The following is a 22,421-nucleotide window of genomic DNA, read 5'->3' on the forward strand; positions in this document are numbered from 1 at the left end:
CAAAGTTGGGTGGCTTCGATGTGTAACGGTGAGACAATATGGGGTTGTCTGGACCAGGTAAGTTGTGGGACCCCTCTTGGGTAGACCAGTAGATGTACGTGTGCAGGTCGGATTGGGTCTGCCATTTCTGAGGGGGGCACCACTTCCCAAAAGTATCGTCTTGGTCTTCCTAGCTACTTCACAAATGAAGTTAGTGGCATAAGGGTGTGATCGAAATTCATGGGTAAAGTACACAAATCTCTGCAAAGTGTAAAAACTGATCATGATTAGTCTTATCCCCAGTTATGGACAACTTTGAGCAACTCAGCTGAGAATTGTCAGCTTGATCTCATCACCTCTTCCATTTAAAAACAATGGGTTGAACCAAAGGGGAGTGTGGACCAACTTAGATTGTTCGCATGATACCAGTAGCATTATCTAGGAAGGTTGGGGTTATCGTGTGAGACGAGAGCCTGCATACTCAAATTGCATTATGGGTGACCGCGTGATACGATCTACCCCGGACTATTGTGTGAGACAGTATGTCCAGCTATTAGAGTAGACCATTACTAAAATAGGGCAAAATTATTTTCTGCAAAAGAGCCTTGAACTCCATATAGGTGAATAGGTTTTCGAGTGAACTATGAATTTGCTAATACAGTCAATGTATTGACCCTTGTGGCTGCAATGTATAATGTTGCAAGTTTACCATATTGAAGGGAAGGTACGAAGTAGGGTTACGACGCTATGCTCAACTCTTGCCTGCGAGTAGATTGACGCCACAAGACCAGAATATTTTCTCCGCTGCATGATTGTATTATAAGCTATCCCATGAGCTAAGCATGTGTGTTTTGTAAAGCATTGGATCCACGATATAATACTATGACATGTGATGTATTTTTGGTATTTCATCGTCGGCTCTGCGTGTCAGCTATTAATTCAGGGACTGACATAGAAAGTACAGAGATTTGGGGCCCTCATGAGGGACCGGATCGTGACAACTCTATCTCTAGCCACAAAACTATAGATCATTGTGCGTCACTCTGCAAAAAATCCTTTCATTTTGAGAGTCTATGTTATTGTTGTTGAACCACTAGAATATGTATATCCCCGTGACAGCGCACGGGCAGTTAGCTAGTGGTTCTCAATGTGATGTGTAATGCTTAATGCTTGTTCAAATATATCTATTAGATAAGACATGCTACGTCGTGGCTATGACTGCGTGTCGCCTGGTAACCTTATCACTCGAACAAAAAGTTACCACATTATATATCTTGTACGCAACAAAACAACTCTTTGACTTTGGTTGACAGATGTTTACAACCAAATATCGGTGTATGTGTTTCTACTCAGACGGACCGAAGGAGATACATACAACCAAGCTATGTACGTACTCCCTTCATCCGTGAATAAGTGAATAAGTGTATATCTAGATTTTGTACTAAATCAAAGTTTTAAAATTTTGATGAATTTTATAGAAAAGAGTAGTAGCATAGATGACATCAAATTGGTACATTATGAAATTACATTCAAAACAAATCTAATGATACTAATTTAGTGCCATAAATGCTCTACTTTTCTCTATAAAGTTGATCAAAATTTTAAAACTTTAAATTAGGACAAAATCTAGATATACACTTATTCACCTAAGGAAGGAGCATAACTTTTGCGTGTGTACAAAGCCAAACAGTTCCGTCCTTTCTACTACCTTTGTGCCCCGTGAATCCGTATCCTTCGAGCAAGTCCAGCCGCGTGCGCGAGTGGCATTCGTCGTCTGGAACCATCGTCACCTCCTAATCCCATCCGAAATCCTCACTTCGTCTCAAGCCAAATTAAAAAAAAAATCAGTTCCTCCCGCCCCTTGTACAATTCCCATTTGCCCCCCGCTCGATCCAGCGCTGCCGAATTCGTGCCGGGTGCTGCCGATTGAGTTCTGATCTGGCGGCGTGCGGCGTTGGAGGGCCCCTGGTTTCGGAAGCGGCGAGGGCCATGCGAATTGAGTCGCTGCTGTGCTGAGCATGAAGGGTGGGAGCGCTAAAGGCCTGGGTGATGGGATCACCGGAGGGGCGCCTCGTTGAGTTGTTGGGAGCAGTCAAGTCGCGGATGCCGCGGCGGGGAGAGCACTCGCCGCCGCCTGCGCCGAAGGCTGCTGCTGCTGCCGATGTGCCACAGGCGCAGCCGCATGACTTGTCCAGAGACTTCTGGATGCCGGACCAAAGTTGCCGGGTGTGTTACGACTGCGATGCCCAGTTCACCATCCTTAATCGGCGTCACCACTGCCGCCACTGCGGCCGCGTGTTCTGTGCCCGTTGCACGGCCAACTCTGTGCCCCGCTCGCTGGGGGACGCGGCGCGGGAGGACATCGAGCGGATCAGGGTCTGCAACTACTGCTTCAAGCGCTGGCTGGAGGAGGAGGCGGCCGCTCGGAGGGATGTGGCGCAGCCGTCGAGCCCGTCGCCGTCGGCCACGAGTGCGGGGAGCGAAAAGTCATGTTCCACCGGGCGTAGCAGCACGGTGACCAACGGCCAGTTGTTGTCTTATGCGAATGCCAGCTTCACTCACTCTGCATCACGGTCGGTGGGCAGCGAGGGCAACTGCGGCGAGCTCGATGCTTCTCTGGAGTTGCAGCATGCTGTGATGGAGCCGGATGGGGCCATGGAGCATGCGGCTTATGTGGACAATTCGCCTGATCCATTCAACTTCTGCTTGAATAGGTATTCCTTTTTAGGCTTCTGGCTTTGTTAGCCAACGAAATCAGCTACGCTAACTTTTTTTCTCAAGGAAATTAAACTACACTAACTTCGTACATTATCGTTGACAAACGACAAACAAAGATTGTTTGAGGTAGTTGTCCAATCAGTAGCCGAGACCATGCTTCTGAAATATGATACCTGTGTGGTTGGATAGGGCTAGATGCAGTTACTTATTTGGCCAAATATTTTTCCTTTTGGATGCAATTCCCAGTACCTGAATTCTTTTGTTACTGTATATTGGAGAGTCTGCCCAATAACATCGCTTTTGTTACATGCCTAAATGGAACTCCTGTGTTGTTTGAATATAGGATTTCTTTGAATAATACTTGGTCAAATTTGAAATACAGTTGTTTTTGGCTATCCATATGGGGTTTGCTTCATTATTGTGTGCCACATAAATAGATTCACGATAAGCAATGTGACATAAGCACACCTGAAATTCATAAGTGTTTTTTGTAGAGAACACAAAATTTCATAAGCTGTTCACTGTTGGTTAACTAACAAAGGGTGGCTGGAATCAGTTGCACTGTTAATCATCACCATCCTGAAACCAAGTTGGCACAGATCGAAATTACTGTTTGATTAGTTCCTTTTATGCTTTTCATTCTCGTTGACTTAAACCGGCACCGTGCTCATGCTTCTTTGTGCCATTGATCGCATGGTAGCAAGAAGCAGTGCCAATGCTTGACATAATCATAGTATATGGTTACTTTATGATAAGCAGGATGTGATGAATTTACAAGATGATAAGGTCTCCAGATCTTGGATAAGTTTACTTGTTGAAGTTATGTTCTCTGGGAGTAAGAAGTACTCCACAGAGGAATTATCAATCAAACTCAACAAAAGAAAGAAAGACTGTATTTCAAAATTGCTAGTTGGATCCCTGTGACTAATTCAACATTTATTTTCTTCTACTAGGAGTGATGATGAAGATGACGACTACACAATTTTCCGCTCTGATTCAGAAGTACACCACCTACAAAACTCTGATGAGTACAATGGGCCTATGTGTTTTGATGATCATCAAGTTATTTGCAATGATGCTGCTAAAGATTCTGCATCACCAAGAAAAGATACAGCAACCTTAGTCAATTCTGAGGGAATGGATAAGACTGGTGATCATATCATTGGTAATGCTGAGGAGTGCAATGCTCGATCTTCTTCGTTGTATGGCATGGAAGTGCTAGAAAATGAACTTGTGGATTTTGAAAACAATAGCTCACTTTGGCTACCTCCAGAAGCCGAGGATGAAGAGGATGACCATGATGGTGCTCCATGTGATGATGATGAGGGGGAGGATGCCACAGGAGAATGGGGTTATCTACGCTCAAACAGCTTCAGCAGTGGACATTGTCGAAATAGAGATAAATCTTCTGAGGAACACAAGAAAGCCATGAAAGATATTGTTGATGGGCATTTTCGGGCATTGGTGGCCCAACTTCTTCAAGCTGAAAAGATAGAATTGGGTGATAAAATTGGCAATGAGAGTTGGCTAGATATAGTTACCTCCTTGTCTTGGGAAGCCGCATCTCTTTTGAGACCAGATACCAGCAAAGGAGGACGTATGGACCCTGGTGGCTATGTAAAGGTGAAATGCTTGGCTTGTGGCCGTCCAAGTGACAGGTGAACAGATACACTCTTCCATGCATCACTTCACATAATCTGGTGATTTTTACTTGTTTATGTGTTTTAGCATTCATTTGCTTAATGCTTTATGAAGTTCTCATATCAATATGGCACTGCTTTATAATGTAAATAACATATAGTGCTACTGCTGGTAACCTTGGTTTTTCAAGTTATAAAAAAAAGGGCAGCCCGGTGCATGTAGCTCCCGCTTGCACAGGGTCCAGGGAAGGGTCCGACCACTTTGGGTCTATTGTACACAGCCTTTCCCTACATTTCTGCAAGAGGCTGTTTCCAGGACTTGAACCCGTGACCTCATGGTCACAAGGCAGCAGCTTTACCACTGCGCCAAGGCAACAGCTTTTCAAGTTATAGCACTTGAGATTTCATCGTTTCTTTCCTTTCTGTGCATTTCCTTAGTGCTGCAGGTAAGAACTTAATTGTTTTTGTGTCTGGTTGTAAATGTTAGGAAATATGCAACTTGTATTCCCATGAGGCCATAGGCCGATATATATACATGTACAGGTGTGGAACATATGCAGGAAACCCCTTATACAACGGGATAAATACAAAGGGGTACATGAGTTATATTATAACTCTAACACCCCCCCTCAAACTCATGGTGGATGAACAACACTGAGTTTGGAGAGATAAAAGCCATGTTGTGCTCTAGTCTGGGCCTTCGTCAGGAAATCCGCCAACTGTAACTCGGAAGGCACATACTGAAGAGCAATAACCTGATCCTGCACACCAGCGCGCACATAGAAAGCATCAACACCAATATGCTTGGTGAGCTCATGCTTCACAGGATCGCGCGCAATGCTAATAGCACCTGTACTGTCAGGTAAGAGCAGAGTCGGTGTAGTGACAGAAACACCAAAATCCTGAAGTAACCACCGTAACCAAGTCACCTCTGCCGTCAAAAGAGCCATGGCTCGCAACTCAGCCTCAGCACTCGAACGGGAAACTGCAATCTGTTTCTTCGTCTTCCAGGCAATGAGAGAACCGCCAAGAAAAACACAGTAAGCAGAAAGTGAACGGCGATCAGAAGGATCACTAGCCCACGTAGCATCCGAATAGGCATGAAGTTGTAAAGAACTGGAGCTAGGAAAGAATAGACGGTGAGAGATCGTGCCCCGAAGATATCGGAGAACACGAAGGAGATGACTATAGTGAACCGATGTGGGAGCAGAGACAAACTAACTCAGAATATGAACCGGATAAGAGATGTCCGGACGAGTGACAGCTAGATAGACAAGACTGCCAACGAGATGACGATAACGCGTCGGGTCAGGGAGAGGATCACCATCAGTAGCACGGAGGTGAACATTGAGCTCCATAGGAGTCTCAACAATGCGCTCGTCAGTAAGAGCAGCATGAGTAAGAAGATCCTGGATATACTTTTCCTGGGATATAAAAAAGCCATCAGAGGTAGAAGAGACTTCAATCCCAAGAAAGTAGCGAAGAGGTCCAAGATCAGACATAAGAAACTGCTCACTAAGACGGGCCTTTACAAAGGCAATATACTCGGGGTCATCCCTAGTGATGATCATGTCATCAACATAGAGAAGAAGAGTCCGACCACGAGGAGAAAGGTGAATAAACAATGCTGGATCATGAGCACTTGCTGAAAAACCAGCAGTAGTGACCACAGAGGCAAAACGCTCAAACCAGGCGCGAGGGGCTTGCTTAAGGCCATAGAGAGAGCGACGAAGACGACATACCATGCCATCAGGAAGAGAATACCCAGGTGGTGGCTGCATGTACACCTCCTCACGCAGCTCACCATTAAGAAAGGCATTCTTAACATCAAGCTGAGATATAGACCAGTGGCGTGCAGAGGCAACGGCAAGAAGTGTACGAACAGTGGTCATATGGGCCACAGGAGCAAAAGTCTCGTCATAATCACGACCATGCTCCTGCTGAAAACCACGAGCCACAAGACGAGCTTTGTGACGCTCAAGAGAACCATCGGAGCGAGTCTTAACCTTGTAGACCCACTTACAAGTGATGGGACGGACTCCAGGAGGAAGAGAAACAAGATCCCAGGTACCAGTGCGTTCAAGAGCAGCAATCTCCTCTGCCATCGCAAACTGCCATTCAGGATGAACAACAGCCTGACGATAAGAAGTCGGCTCAAGAACAGCAGCACCAGCGGTGGGAAATCCAAAGCGATCAACAGGCGGACGAGGACGAGAACGCAAGCCATAAGTAGGCTGAGAGGAAGAGGACGACTCATCCAATGAGGCATCCACAGGTCATGAACGACGAGTGTAATGCTGAGGAAAAGATGAAACAATAGAAGGAGGAATCGCCAAGGTAGAATCGGGGGGTGGTGACGAAGAAGTCACCGGAGATGAAGGTGTAGAATCCGGTGACATGCTAGGCGAGGAGACCGGAGAAGATGGTGGCTGCAAATCGACTAGAGGTGGAGAAGCAGAGGGAGTGGAACGAATAGGCACAGGCGCGACGGGGGTGATAGGTGAGTCAGGAGAAGTGAGGAAAGAGATATCCTCCACTGAAAAAATCGAGGAAGATGGGCGTGGGTAGAAGGGACGAGACTCATCAAAAGTCACGTCTCGAGAGATATGCATCCGACGACCGATAGGATCCCAACAACGATAGCCCTTATGCTCATCACTGTAGCCTAAGAAGACACACTCAACAGACCGAGCGGTCAGTTTGGTGCGTTCGCGAGGGGCAAGAAGAACATAGCAAACACAACCAAACAAGCGAAGCATCGAATAATCGGGAGAATGATCAATAAGACGCTCAAAAGGAACGCCACCCTGCAAAGCAGCGGACGACTGAAGGTTGATGAGATAGGCGGAAGTGGAGATAGCCTCGGCCCAAAAATGAGGTGGAAGAGAGGCGGCGATCATCATCGCACGAGCCGTCTCAAGAAGGTGACGATGCTTGCGCTCAGACACGCCATTCTGAGCATGAGCACCAGGACAAGAGAACTGGGCAAGAGTACCCTGCTCAGCAAGGACTCCACGCAACATCTTGGAGATATACTCTCCAGCAGAGTCAGCACGGAAAACACGAATAGGAGTAGAGAACTGAGTGTGAACCATGGCAGCAAAACGCTTATAGATAGATAACACCTCACTACGAGAAGACATAAAATATATCCAGGTGTATCGAGAGAAATCATCTATAAAAATAATATAGTAGCGATGACCTCCTTTCGAGGCAAATGGAGCTGGACCCCAGACATCGGAGTGAACAAGGTCAAAAGGACGCTGAGACATAGTGTCACTATGAGGATAAGGTAACTGGACCTGTTTACCAAGCCGACAACCCTGACAGTCTAAAGACACACCGCCGGAGACAGATCCAAGAAGACCACGTCGAACTAAGGATGAGAGACGAGAGCCACACAAGTGACCAAGGCGATGATGCCACTGCTGAAAAGAGCTGGTAGACAAGGCAACAGAGGGGGAAAGACTGGCGGCGGTGGCAGCGGAGGGAAGGTGAAGCCAGTCAAGCTCCCAGAGACCCTGAGAGTCACGGTGTCGGGGGCCAGCACCAAGGAGAGCACCAGTGTGACGGTCCAGAACAGAACAAGAGTCAAAGTCTAGAATCACCCGACAACCGGAGTCAACAATCTGACCACCCGAAAGGAGCTGCATGGTAAGTCGAGGAACATGAGCAACATCAGGAACATGAAAAGATGAGGTGCTAAGAATGCCTCGACCATTAACCGGGAGGGAGGTACCATCAGCAGTAAGAACATGAATAGGAGAATCAAGAGCACGAATAGAAGACAAGGTGGATGAATCATGAGTCATATGAAAAGATGCTCCAGTATCAAGAATCCATGGAGATGTACCTGACTGTGTTGAAGGTGGTCTCACAATGCCAGAGGAGTCAGTAGCAGAACCAGCAGAACCCGTCGGTGAAGAACCAGAGCATGCAGCGAGCAAGCACCGAAGGCGCGTAATCTCCTGCTCAGTCAGGAGCTCAACTGAAGAGGTCGACGTAGATGCACCCGGCAATGAAGAGCCGGAGGCGGTCAGCAGACCACGAAGTCCCACAATCTCCTGCTCGGTGAAGTACATAGCTGAAGTAGACGACGCAGTAGCACTGGGAGAGGAGCGGCCACCAGGCCCACCACCACCTGTGGAAGCCGCCAGAGGAGGCGACATAGCATAACCAACATCATCCGTAGAGGCCGGTGAAGGAGACGAGGGCACATGCAGACAAGCCCCAAGCGCCAAAGGAAGACGCGGGTCAATAGAGTCATATGCATCAACACATCCGATGGGGGCCGTGAGAGGAGCCGGTGTAGAACGATAATCACCGATGAAAGTCGCAGGAGGAGTCGATGTAGAGCGACAATCACCACGTGCGAGAGTCGCCACAGGGGACGATAGCACAGACGGACGAGCACCAAGCACCGACAACATTATGCTTCTTTTTTTTTTTCTTTTTTTTTACAGAAGGCAACCAGTCAAACAGCCAAGAGAGCGGCCGAGCAAATCAGATCGGGACCAGTAGGCGGCGGCGGAGCAGATCAGATGACAACAAGTGGAGGAGGCTGATGCACCACGTCACGGGCCTGCACGGGAGGAAGATGGTGCAGCAGCCGCAAGTGGACAAGCACAAGCTAGCCAAGCCACCAGAACGACGTGGCGTGAGGAGTTACAGCAGATGCCCAAGGCAGCAGGCCAACAGCCAGCCAGGCCCAAAAATCGTCCAAGGCGTGGCCCAAAGGAACGATGTCCAGGTCAACGCACGAAGCGGCCACGAACCGATCGCAGCGGCGGCTGACTTCCTGCACGCGCTACACGGCGGGCTGGCGAGAGGACGGCTGCCGGACAGCGACGGAGGCGGGCAAGTGGCGGACGGCGGCGCAGGGGCCCGCCCCAATCCAAGCGGCGTCGATCTGCAGCGAGATGGGTTGGGGCGATCTGGACGGCGGCAGCGGTTTGAGGCACGGAAAAGCAGCGACGAGAGAGGGAGGGAGCACAGCACGTGAGCGTGTGGGTGAGAGGAACAACGACGGCCGGCCGACGAAGGATAGCGGCAGCAAGAGATGGGATCAGAAGAGCACGAGTTGCGGCGTGCGAAAAAAAAAACCATAGGGCTGTAATACCATGGTAGGAAATATGCAACTTGTATTCCCATGAGGCCATAGGCCGATATATATACATGTACAGGTGTGGAACATATGCAGGAAACCCCTTATACAACGGGATAAATACAAAGGGGTACATGACTTATATTATAACTCTAACAGTAAACTTCTTCATTTCCAGCTTGGTTGTAAGAGGAGTTGTTTGTAAGAAGAATGTTGCTCATCGGCGCATGTCAACAAAGAAGGAAAAGCCACGGATCCTAATTCTTGGTGGTGCACTTGAATATCAGCGTGTATCGAATTTGCTTTCAAGTTTTGATACTTTACTGCAGCAGGTACTACCCACGATTATGTTTTCATGCATAAATTGTAAAACCAAAGTGCATTGAGAGTGTGGTATAGATTGATCGTTGCTGATGGCGATCATTTTCATGCCTTTTTGTATTCCAGGAAACGGATTATCTGAAAATGGCAGTTGTAAAGATCAAAGCGCACCAACCAAGTGTTGTATTGGTAGAGAAATCTGTGTCTCGTTATGCTCAGGATTTGTTTCTGGAGAAAAATATTTCACTTGTTTTGAATATCAAAAGGCCACTTCTGGAACGGATATCCCGTTGCACTGGTGCTCAGATAGTTCCCTCGATTGATTATCTGTCATCCCAAAAGCTCGGGAATTGTGACTTATTCCATGTGGAGAAGTATATTGAAGAGCATGGGACTGCTGGAGAAGGTGGGAAGAAAATGCTGAAGACCCTTATGTTTTTTGAAGGCTGTCCAAAGCCCTTGGGTTTTACAGTAAGTGTTCTGTTGTTGACTTAGTTATAACACTTGGGGTCCTGTCTAACTATATCTAATTCTGCAGATCTTGCTAAAAGGAGCTAATGGGGATGAGTTGAAAAAAGTGAAGCATGTTGTGCAATATGGAGTCTTCGCAGCCTATCACTTGGCTCTTGAAACATCTTTTCTTGTAGATGAAGGTGCAACCCTGCCAGAGCTCCCTCTTAAGTCGCCGATTATTGTTGCTTTGCCGGACAAACCTTCCAGTGCTGATAGATCCATTTCAATGATACCTATTTTGCAAATGGCTACTATTTCATCACCCAACAACAACCTGCAAGCATTTGATATTCAAAAGGATGACTTTACATTCAATGGTTTTAGAATGATGGACCAAATGGCTGCAGCATCCTTCCCTGATAACAAATGCTGGGAAAGATTGGGAGTTGGTTCTACCCAAGCATCATCAGTTCAAATCAATGACCAAACTGGAGACATTGGCTGTTTGCTTGGTATGGACCCTCAATCATATAATGATCCTCTGGTTCAGCAGTCGAGAATTTCATTCTGCCAGTGTCCTGCTTGTACTAGAGATGTTGGCAGCAAAATGAAATTTGAAGAACTCCAGCCTGAAACTAATGTCCTGAGTGTGTTGTCTGCTCATCCTGCAAATTTGGTGGCTGCTGAAAGTGATCTTTCATTTGCCCATAACGCCAACAATGGTGCCAAGGTAGCGGCTAAGCCATCTGTTCCTCCCAACTTACAAGTTTCTTATAATAATGGCGGTTCAAATGACGGTTCAATAGTAAAAAGGGATGAAATTCCAGCATCCCCTGCCGACAACCAGAGTATATTAGTTTCTCTGTCCTCGCGTTGTGTTTGGAAAGAAGCTATATGTGAGCGGCCACACCTTCTTCGCATAAAATATTATGGTAACTTTGACAAACCTTTAGGCAGGTTTTTGCGTGACCAGCTATTTGATCAGGTTAGACCAAGGTCTTTGATAAACTATACTTGTTTCATAATTTTTATATTTTACATAACTTGTACATTTTGTTTTAGAGCAATTGTTGTCTCTCTTGTGAGCTGGCACCAGAGGCCCATGTTTATTGCTATGTTCACCCCCAAGGCAGCTTAACAATATCAGTGCGGAAACTCATAGTGAAGTTACCTGGTGAACATGATGGTAAAATCTGGATGTGGCATAGATGCTTACGCTGTCCGCGCGATAAAGGGCTCCCTCCAGCAACTAAAAGAGTAGTGATGTCTGATGCTGCCTGGGGCTTATCTTTTGGTAAATTTTTGGAACTTAGTTTTTCAAATCATGCAGCAGCAAGTAGGGTAGCCAGCTGTGGTCATTCTCTTCACAGGGACTGCCTTCGTTTTTATGGGTATATCCTCTTCTCCATTCCACTTTATCAATTTGGCAAAAATCTTTTCTTAAATGTTTGCATTTCAGTTTCGGTGAAATGGTTGCTTGCTTCCGATACGCATCAATCAAGGTTCACTCAGTCTATTTGCCTCCGTCGAAACTTGATTTTACTTCCCAGCATCAGGAATGGGTAGAGCAAGAAGCAAATGAGGTAGTAAGTTTAATTTTATTAGCTCACTTGCGAGGTAATTACTGTGTGATGCTAATAGTCAAATGTCTCAGGTGGTTGATTCAGCTGAACTCCTGTTCACTGAAGTACTGAATGCACTCCATCAAATTTCAGAGAAAAGGCCAATTACAGGCTCTTTTGATGGCAACATGAAGATCCTTGAGTTAAGACAAAACATAGTAGAGTTGGAAGATATCCTACAAGCAGAGAAGGTTGATTTCACGGTAAATTTGTTTTACTATTTTTATCTAGTGATTTATTAAGAAACCATTGTCACATTTAAAGCTCTGTAAAAAAAGAAGCTAAACTGAATGTAGTATTCTGATTATTGGAGCATTCACCTTCAGGAGTCACTAAAGAATCTACTGAAAAAGGAAATCAGAAAGGGGCAGTTATTCATTGATATTCTTGAAGTTAACAAACTAAGGAGGCAGCTACTATTTCTTTGTTACTTGTGGGATCAACGCCTAAGTTTCATAGCAACCTCAGGTGGCAAGTATTGCGCTGCTCTGGGAAGTCTACGAGTTGGAAGTAATAATTCTGAAATCAATGATCGATCAGCTGATACCAATACAAACACAAAGTTGGAGAAGAACTCAAAGGGCACCGATTCAAATGCACTTCACGCTGGTGATGAGGGGACCAACCAGCATGATCAATCTAATGAAACTTGCTCGAGAAATACTGAAGAGTTGAATGGTGCTGAAGATACAATAGTTGAAATAAATCATGCGAATAGCGCTAATGTCAGGGATCATTTAGATCATCAAGGATCGATTATCGGCGTTCGTAGGGTTTCTTCTGAAGGTCAGTTCCCAGTAGCTACTGACATTTCAGATAAACTGGATGCAAAATGGAGAGGTGAGGATGGACCTGCTCCTGATGCAAGCCTGGTGAAACCACTAGCTCTGTTAGAAGGTACAGCTGCTGATGTGAAAAAACAAGCAAAGGCAGTACCACGCCACACTTCTGCATCTGTCAGGTCTGGGGATACAGTAGAAGACTTGTTAAGCTGCCTTAAAATGCCATACATGACATTTTATAATTCATTGAACACAAACTCTGGCACAGCACCGACATTCGGAACCTTGGCCGACTACAATCCTGTATACATTTCATTGTTTCGCGATCTATCACAGCAAGGTGGAGCAAGACTTTTTCTGCCAACTGGAGCTAATGATGTTGTTATCCCGGTATTTGATGATGAACCGACTAGTATTATTTCTTATGCACTTGTTTCACCTGTGTATCACTTTCATATGTCAGTTGAGAGCAATCAAAATAAAGACAGTGCAGATTCTACACTTTCATTGCCTGTTTATGATTCAGGAAATTTTAACCTGTTCCATTTATTTGAGGATTTTGGATCCTCTGATGATTTTGCTGCATCGATATCTTCCAGTAGAGGGTCCTTTGCTCCTGATCTACTGCACTCCAGACTTTCTTTTCAAGATGGTGGGCCACTTGGGAAAGTTAAATACACTGTGACATGCTATTATGCAAAAAGCTTTGAAGAACTCAGAAGGTCTTGTTGCCCATCGGAGCTTGATTATTTAAGATCTATCAGTCGATGCAAGAAATGGGGAGCACAAGGTGGCAAAAGTAATGTGTTCTTTGCAAAATCTCTGGATGATAGATTTATTATAAAGCAGGTCACAAAAACAGAGCTTGAATCATTCCTTCAGTTCGGCCCAGATTATTTTAAGTATTTGTCAGAGTCCATAAGCACTGGAAGCCCTACATGCCTTGCAAAGATTCTGGGAATCTATCAGGTATGTTCGTATCACCTTCTTTAATCTCCTGTTTATATATGTTTATTAGTGGTATTCCACATTAAGTATGGGGAAGAAACTTCTTGTAAGATTAATGGCAATGGTCACTAAGTGGAATTTTGCTTCGAAATAATGTTGTTTCTATCGTGCATGACAAATTGCAGTCTTTCAAGTGAAGCCAAATATTGGAGTACTTCATTTAGGGTAGAGGTACAAATAATAGTTTTTCATGTATGCAAGTTATCTTTCCTACTTCTGAAGATTTGAGTTGGTGGTGAGTCCACTCACCCTCCATCTCCTACCTATGGGACCAACAACAACAACAACAAACCTTTAGTCCCAAACAAGTTGGGGTAGGCTAGAGGTGAAACCCATAAAATCTCGCATCCAACTCATTGCTCTGGCATATGGATAGCAAGCTTCCACGCACCCCTGTCCATAGCTAGCTCTTTGGTGATACTCCAATCCTTCGGGTCTCTCTTAACGGACTCCTCCCATGTCAAATTCGGTCTACCCCGCCCTCTCTTGACATTCTCCGCACGTTTTAGCCGTCCGCTATGCACTGGAGCTTCTGGAGGCCTGCGCTGAATATGCCCAAACCATCTCAGACGATGTTGGACAAGCTTCTCTTCAATTGGTGCTACCCCAACTCTATCTCGTATATCATCATTCCGGACTCGATCCTTTCTCGTGTGGCCACACATCCATCTCAACATACGCATCTCCGCCACACCTAACTGTTGATCATGTCGCCTTTTAGTCGGCCAACACTCAGCGCCATACAACATTGCGGGTTGAACCGCCGTCCTGTAGAACTTGCATTTTAGCTTTTGTGGCACTCTCTTGTCACAGAGAATGCCAGAAGCTTGGCGCCATTTCATCCATCCGGCTTTGATTCGATGGTTCACATCTTCATCAATACCCCCATCCTCCTGCAGCATTGACCCCAAATACCGAAAGGTGTCCTTCTGGGGTACCACCTGGCCATCAAGGCTAACCTCCTCACACATAGTAGTACTGAAACCGCACATCATGCACTCGGTTTTAGTTCTACTAAGCCTAAACCCTTTCGATTCCAAGGTTTGTCTCCATAACTCTAACTTCCTATTTACCCCCGTCCGACTATCGTCAACTAGCACCACATCATCCGCAAAGAGCATACACCAATGGGATATCTCCTTGTATATCCCTTGTGACCTCATCCATCAATACAAAAAGATAAGGGCTCAAAGCTGACCCCTGATGCAGTCCTATCTTAATCGGGAAGTCATCAGTGTCGACATCGCTTGTTTGAACACTTGTCACAACATTATCGTACATGTCCTTGATGAGGGTAATGTACTTTGCTGGGACTTTGTGTTTCTCCAAGGCCCACCACATGACATTTCGCGGTATCTTATCATAGGCCTTCTCCAAGTCAATGAACACCATATGCAAGTCCTTCTTTTGCTCCCTATATCTCTCCATAAGTTGTACCAAGAAAATGGCTTCCATGGTCGACCTTCCAGGCACGAAACCAAACTGATTTTTGGTCACGCTTGTCATTCTTCTTAAGCGGTGCTCAATGACTCTCTCCCATAGCTTCATTGTATGGCTCATCAGTTTAATTCCACGGTAATTAGTACAACTCTGAACATACCCCTTGTTCTTGAAGATTGGTATAATATACTCCGTCTCCATTCTTCTGGCATCTTGTTTGCCCGAGAAATGAGGTTGAAAAGCTTGGTTAGCCATACTATTGCTATGTCCCCGAGACCTTTCCACACCTCAACGGGGATACAATCAGGGCCCATCGCCTTGCCTCCTTTCATCTTTTTCCAGCCTCCTTGACCTCATACTCCTGGATTCGCTGCACAAAACGCATGCTGGTCTCATCAAAGGAGTCGTCCAGTTCAATGGTAGAACTCTCATTCTCCCCATTGAACAACTTGTCGAAGTACTTCCGCCATCTATGCTTAATCTCCTCGTCCTTCACCAAGAGTTGGCCTGCTCCGTCCTTGATGCATTTGACTTGGCCAATATCCCTCGTCTTCCTCTTTCGGATCTTGGCCATCTTATAGATGTCACTTTCGCCTTCCTTCGTGCCTAACTGTTGGTAGAGGTCCTCATATGCCCGACCCCTTGCTTCACCAACAGCTCGCTTTGCGGCCTTCTTTGCCATCTTATACTTCTCTATGACGGGACATGCATTTTATAGCCTCCTTGACCTCAGACTCCTGGATTCACCGCACAAAACTTCTTCGCCATCTCCTACCTGTGGGACCCACCGCATTAAAATAATAACAATCTCCAACAGACCAGCTGGCTGCATTAAAAAAACTTCCTCTGGACCGCCACTCTCCCCAATCGTCATCTTATGTCCAATCGAAGACGCTCTGTTGTAGGATGGAACCCTAGGATGGATCTTTCATGAATTGGAGGGGAAATCCCCAAGAACAAGAAGAACACAAGGGAGGAAACAAGAGGAACACTCAAGAACAAGTCCAATCTCACATCCACTAGACTCACATCCACACAAGATCCACAAAGGTACAATAACAACAAAGAGAAAGATACAAGGTAGAGGTCATCCCAAATCCCAAAGGGAGGTGAGGTCTTGGTGATCCTATGATGGGGATCCTTCCCTAGATGGGGTCTTGAATCCACCAGGGATCTTCTCCAATGGAGGTCTTGATCTCCATGGGGATCCTTACCTAATGATGCACAACGATTCATGGTGAGGTAGCAACCAAGTCCAATCGATATTCATGTAAATCTTGAAGAGGAGCGGGTTCACCTTAAGTCCGGTAGGTCCACTTGGGGCTTGAGGTGCTATGAAGGTGTACATGGAGATGACCGTCTGATGCTCCGCATCATCCCCTCCCCCTTGGGAAAGATCCGACCTCGGATTGTAAACCGTATCGCCATGTACACGGTAGGCATGGATGTACTTGTTTTCGGACGAAGTGTATGTGATGGTGCAATCCAAGTACTTCAAGATGTCGCCGGGATGGTATACATGCAAAACGAGCAAACACAAGGAACACTTGGAAATACAATGGTTAGCACGTGTTAGGAATAAGTAACTTGTATTCCCATGAGGCCATAGGCCGATATATATACATGTACAGGTGTGGTACATATGCAGGAAACCCCTTATACTACGGGATAAATACAAAGGGGTATACATGACTTATATTATAACTCTAACACCCCCCCTCAAACTCATGGTGGAGGAACAACACTGAGTTTGGAGAGATAAAAGCCATGTTGTGCTCTAGTCTGGGCCTTCGTCAGGAAATCCGCCAACTGTAACTCGGAAGGCACATACTGAAGAGCAACGACCTGATCCTGCACAGCAGCGCGCACATAGAAAGCATCAACACCAATATGCTTGGTGAGCTCATGCTTCACAGGATCGCGCGCAATGCTAATAGCACCTGTACTGTCAGATAAGAGCATAGTCGGTGTAGTGACAGAAACACCAAAGTCCTGAAGTAACCACCGTAACCAAGTCACCTCTGCCGTCAAAAGAGCCATAGCTCGCAACTCAGCCTCAGCACTCGAACGGGAAACTGCAATCTGTTTCTTCGTCTTCCAGGCAATGAGAGAACCGCCAAGAAAAACACAGTAAGCAGAAAGCGAACGGCGATCAGAAGGATCACTAGCCCACGTAGCATCCGCATAGGCCTGAAGCTGTAAAGAACTGGAGCTAGGAAAGAAGAGACGGTGAGAGATCGTGCCCCGAAGATATCGGAGAACATGAAGGAGATGACTATAATGAACCGATGTGGGAGCAGAAACAAACTGACTCAGAATATGAACCGGATAAGAGATGTCCGGACGAGTGACAGCTAGATAGACAAGACTGCCAACGAGATGACGATAACGCGTCGGGTCAGGGAGAGGATCACCATCAGTAGCACGAAGGTGAACATTGAGCTCCATAGGAGTCTCAACAGTGCGCTCGTCAGAAAGAGCAGCACGAGCAAGAAGATCCTGGATATACTTTTCCTGGGATATAAAAAAGCCATCAGAGGTAGAAGAGACTTCAATCCCAAGAAAATAGCGAAGAGGTCCAAGATCAGACATAAGAAACTGCTCACTAAGACGGGCCTTTACAAAGGCAATATACTCGGGGTCATCCCCAGTGATGACCATATCATCAACATAGAGAAGAAGAAGAGTCCGGCCACGAGGAGAAAGGTGAATAAACAAGGCGGGATCATGAGCACTTGCTGAAAAACTAGCAGTAGTGACCACAGAAGCAAAACGCTCAAACCAGGCGCGAGGGGCTTGCTTAAGGCCATAGAGAGAGCGACGAAGACGACACACCATGCCATCAGGAACAGAATACCCAGGTGGTGGCTGCATGTACACCTCCTCACGCAGCTCACCATTAAGAAAGGCATTCTTAACATCAAGCTGAGATATAGACCAGTGGCGTGCAGAGGCAACGGCAAGAAGTGTACGAATAGTGGTCATATGGGCCACAGGAGCAAAAGTCTCGTCATAATCACGACCATGCTCCTGCTGAAAACCACGAGCCACGAGACGAGCTTTGTGACGCTCAAGAGAACCATCGGAGCGAGTCTTAACCTTGTAGACCCACTTACAAGTGATGGGACGGACTCCGGGAGGAAGAGAAACAAGATCCCAGGTACCAGTGCGTTCAAGAGCAGCAATCTCCTCTGCCATCGCAAACTGCCATTCAGGATGAACAACAGCCTGACGGTAAGAAGTCGGCTCAAGAACAGCAGCACCAGCGGTGGGAAATCCAAAGCGATCAATAGGCGGACGAGGACGAGAACGCAAGCCATAAGTAGGCTGAGAGGAAGAGGACGACTCATCCAAGGAAGCATCCACAGGTCGTGAACGACGAGTGTAATGCTGAGGAAGAGATGGAACAAGAGAAGGAGGAATCGTCAAGGTAGAATCAGGGGGTGGCGACGAAGAAGTCACCGGAGATGAAGGTGTAGAATCCGGTGACATGCTAGGTGAGGAGACCGGGGAAGATGGTGGCGGTGAATCGACGAGGGGTGGAGAAGCAGAGGGAGTGGGACGAATAGGTACAGGCGCGACGGGAGGGAGAGGGGAGTCAGGAAAAGTGAGAAAAGAGATATCCTCCACTGAAAAGACCGTGGAAGATGGTCGTGGGTAAAAAGGACGAGACTCATCAAAAGTCACATCTCGAGAGATACGCATCCGACGACCGACAGGATCCCAACAACGATAGCCCTTATGCTCATCACTGTAGCCTAAGAAGACACACTCAACAGACTGAGCGGTCAGTTTGGTGCGTTCGCGAGGGGCAAGAAGAACATAGCAAACACAACCAAACAAGCGAAGCATCGAATAATCGGGAGAGCGATCAAACAGACGCTCAAAAGGAACACCACCCTGCAAAGCAGCAGATGGCTGAAGGTTGATGAGATAGACAAAAGTGGAGATAGCCTCGGCCCAAAAATGAGGCGGAAGAGAGGCGGCGATCATCATAGCACGAGCCGTCTCAAGAAGGTGACGATGCTTGCGCTCAGACACACCATTCTGAGCATGAGCACCAGGACAAGAGAACTGGGCAAGAGTACCCTGCTCAGCAAGGACACCACGCAACATCTTAGAGATATACTCACCAGCAGAGTCAGCACGAAAAACACGAATGGGTGAAGAGAACTGAGTATGTACCATGGCAGCAAAACGCTTATAAATAGACAACACCTCACTACGGGAAGTCATGAAATAAAGCCATGTGTAACGAGAAAAATCATCGATGAAAATAATATAGTATTTATGACCACCTTTCGAAGTGAAAGGAGCTGGACCCCATACATCAGAATGGACTAAATCGAAAGGACGCTGAGACACTGACTCACTATGAGAATATGGTAGCTGAATCTGCTTGCCAAGACGACAACCCTGACACTCTAAAGAGACATCTCCTGAGACAGACCCCAGAAGGCCTCGACGAACTAAAGACGATAATCGAGAACCACACAGATGACCAAGTCGATGATGCCACTGCTTGAAGGAACCAGTAACAGAAGCGACAGCAGCGGAGGAACTAGCGATGGTGGTGGCAGCGGAAGGAACATGAAGCCAGTCCAACTCCCAAAGACCCTGAGAATCACGGCGGCGAGGGCCAGCCCCAACCAGAGTGTGCGTGCGACGATCCTGGACAGAACAAGAGTCAACATCAAGGATGACACGACAACCAGAATCAGTAAGTTGACCGGCAGAAAACAGATTCATGGTAAGTCGAGGAACATGAGCAACATCAGGAACAGAATAAGGAGTAGAAAGATGGCCTCTACTAGCAACAGAAAGTGGAGTACCATCAGCAGTGAAGACATGAACAGGAGAATCCAGCGAGCGAAGAGAAGACAAAGCGGAAGAATGAGAAGACATATGAAAAGAAGCTCCAGAGTCCAGAACCCATGGGGATGTACCTGACTGTGTAGAGGGCGGGTGCTCAGTGCGGGAAGCATCAGTCACAGAACCAGCAGTACCCGTCGAGGAAGAACCTGAAGCCGCGAGCAGACACTGTCTCAGAATATCCTGCTCGGTCAAAGCAATGGCTGAAGCTGGCGAGGGAGATGACGCAGTCCCTGATGATCGCGCCTTGCGCAGGTGTTTCCGCTTGGTGTAGCACTGGGACTCAATATGACCATCATTCTTGCAGTAGTCACAATGTGAACGGGGGCGACCTGAGCCTCCAGAAGGAGTGGGCAAGAGCGGCGGAGCACTCGAGCGAGAATGGGGCGGTGCAGCAGGTGGAGTGGAAGAAACCCGAGTAGCGAGCACAGAGGGAACCTCCAGCAAACCAGCACCACGTAGGCGAGTCTCCTCAGCACGAATCTCTGAAAGCGCCTCCATGAGAGAAATACGGCCACGAGCAAGCAACTGAGCACGCCGGGGCTCAAACTCCTTACGGAGCCGAGACAGGAACTCGTAGACGCGATGAAACTCCAAATCGGCCTGGACAGCCTGGCAGCAGGGACAAGTACGACAACCAGCACTGCGGAGAGAATCAAGCTGGCGCCAGATAGCAGAACTCTGTGCATAAAAGTCATCAACAGTAGAGTCACCCTGCTGAAGAGCATGCTCCTGACGAACCACAGAAAGGTATAAGGCATCACCAGAGGGCTCATAGCGCTGACGAAGACAGGTCCACATCTGGAAGACAGTAGGAAAACCCAGAAACTCAGAAGCAAACTGAGGCAGAACACTAGCAGTGAGAACAGCTGCAGCACGAGCATCATCATCAAGCCACTGGGTGTAAACAGACAAAGCACCATGATACGTCTGAAGAGCCTCCTCATAAGCCAAAGCCCTCTCATCATAGGCACGATCAGCAGCCTCATCAGCAACCTTAGCCGCATCCTTGGCGGCCTGATTAGCATCCGGAGGAAGAACCAGTGGAGTCGGCGGAGTAGGGGCCACCGGAGGAACCGGACGTGGCGGACAGCAGACCTCGCCAGAAAGAACACCCCAGAGACGGATGCCACGCATGTGAATGCGCATGAAGCCAGCGAACTCGGTGTAGTTAGTACCATCGAAGATCACCGGACAGCGAGGGACAGCAACATAGCCCGATGCAGCAGACATTTTTTTTTGTTCTTTTTTTTTGGTAGCAGAAATCAGCCCGAAATCAGCAGAGCACCAGACAGCGGCGCTGCCCGATCTGCCGAGCGAGCCACCGAACGAGGAGACCACGACCACGCAGACGAACGAGCACAGCGGCTCGGGGCTCCCAGCGACGCACGCACGACCGGAGCGAAGGAAGGCTGGCGGGATCTGATGTGAGGCGCGGAGCGACGCGGGACTCCTGATGTGCTCGGGGAAACAGGACCAGCTGGCGGGATCTGAGGAGAGGCGGCGCAGACCAGCAGCCCGTGGCTTGGTGAAGAACGACGGCAGGGCCCTTCGATCCACGACCGACGGGGAAGACCAGCGGTAGGGGAGTTGACCTCCAGCCGGCGAGCAGAGGGAGCAGCGTGTGAGACCGGGGCGTGCGGGAGACCACGAGCAGGCGGGAGCGGCGACCGTCACGACGGGATCGAGCACGAGTTGCGGCGTGCGAAAAGAAACCCTAGGGCTCTAATACCATGTTAGGAATAAGCAACTTGTATTCCCATGAGGCCATAGGCCGATATATATACATGTACAGGTGTGGTACATATGCAGGAAACCCCTTATACTACGGGATAAATACAAAGGGGTATACATGACTTATATTATAACTCTAACAGCACGCACAATGCGTCCATCAAGGAAGTATGAGTCCGCTCGAAAAGATTGTGCGTGGCAAGACACATGATGCTTATCCAAAAGATGTATAATGATATGTAATGCATTTATGGGAGCAAATTCATTCATTGTGCATACAAAGGTGTTGTGAATGTGATCAAGGCAACCATTGTGCAAAATGGTGTCATAATGGGATGGTGTATCAAAAGCATGAACATAATAATTGGTGCTCGATGTGACTATGTGATCATGCAATTGATGATAGGTAATGTGAACATTATGTATGAATATGCCATCAAGAAAGATCACAACCAATTTGCCAAGGAAATCCACAAGCTCATATATCATGGATGACATGGAAATGCAAGATGTAACAAGGCAATCATAATGTGAGTCAATCCATGCATAAGATGCCAATTTGTTATGGGTGGTGTTGTACCATAGCTCAATGTCGTGGTACTTCGCAACTTGAAGGTCCATAGGGTTCATCTCCAATGTCGGTCCTCCATTCAATAGATGTATCATGTAGACAAGAAGAAAGAAACGACAATGAAAGAGTGACCCATCCAATATGCATATGTGAGGATGGCTCAAAGGAAAGGAGGTC

General features: G+C 47.2%; 1 protein-coding gene across 2 annotated transcripts in view; it reads left to right on the forward strand.

Moving 5' to 3' along the window:
* The first annotated feature begins 1,698 nt into the window (after positions 1-1,698).
* Positions 1,699-22,421, forward strand: part of LOC123167413 (1-phosphatidylinositol-3-phosphate 5-kinase FAB1B) — a 32,879-nt gene continuing 12,156 nt past the window's right edge. Inside the window, exons 1-9 of one of the 2 annotated variants that reach the window (XM_044585250.1) lie at positions 1,699-2,693; positions 3,651-4,355; positions 9,620-9,773; positions 9,889-10,233; positions 10,301-11,200; positions 11,278-11,606; positions 11,675-11,798; positions 11,870-12,028; positions 12,164-13,588. In XM_044585250.1, coding sequence (XP_044441185.1) covers positions 2,029-2,693; positions 3,651-4,355; positions 9,620-9,773; positions 9,889-10,233; positions 10,301-11,200; positions 11,278-11,606; positions 11,675-11,798; positions 11,870-12,028; positions 12,164-13,588 — 4,806 coding nt within the window. In that variant the 5' untranslated portion in view covers positions 1,699-2,028. Of the gene's footprint in view, positions 2,694-3,650; positions 4,356-9,619; positions 9,774-9,888; positions 10,234-10,300; positions 11,201-11,277; positions 11,607-11,674; positions 11,799-11,869; positions 12,041-12,163; positions 13,589-22,421 lie in introns of both variants that reach the window. The other variant, XM_044585249.1, reaches the window with a different exon arrangement.

The sequence above is a fragment of the Triticum aestivum genome, chromosome 7D (genome assembly GCF_018294505.1).
Source record: "Triticum aestivum cultivar Chinese Spring chromosome 7D, IWGSC CS RefSeq v2.1, whole genome shotgun sequence".
Lineage (NCBI taxonomy): Eukaryota > Viridiplantae > Streptophyta > Magnoliopsida > Poales > Poaceae > Triticum > Triticum aestivum.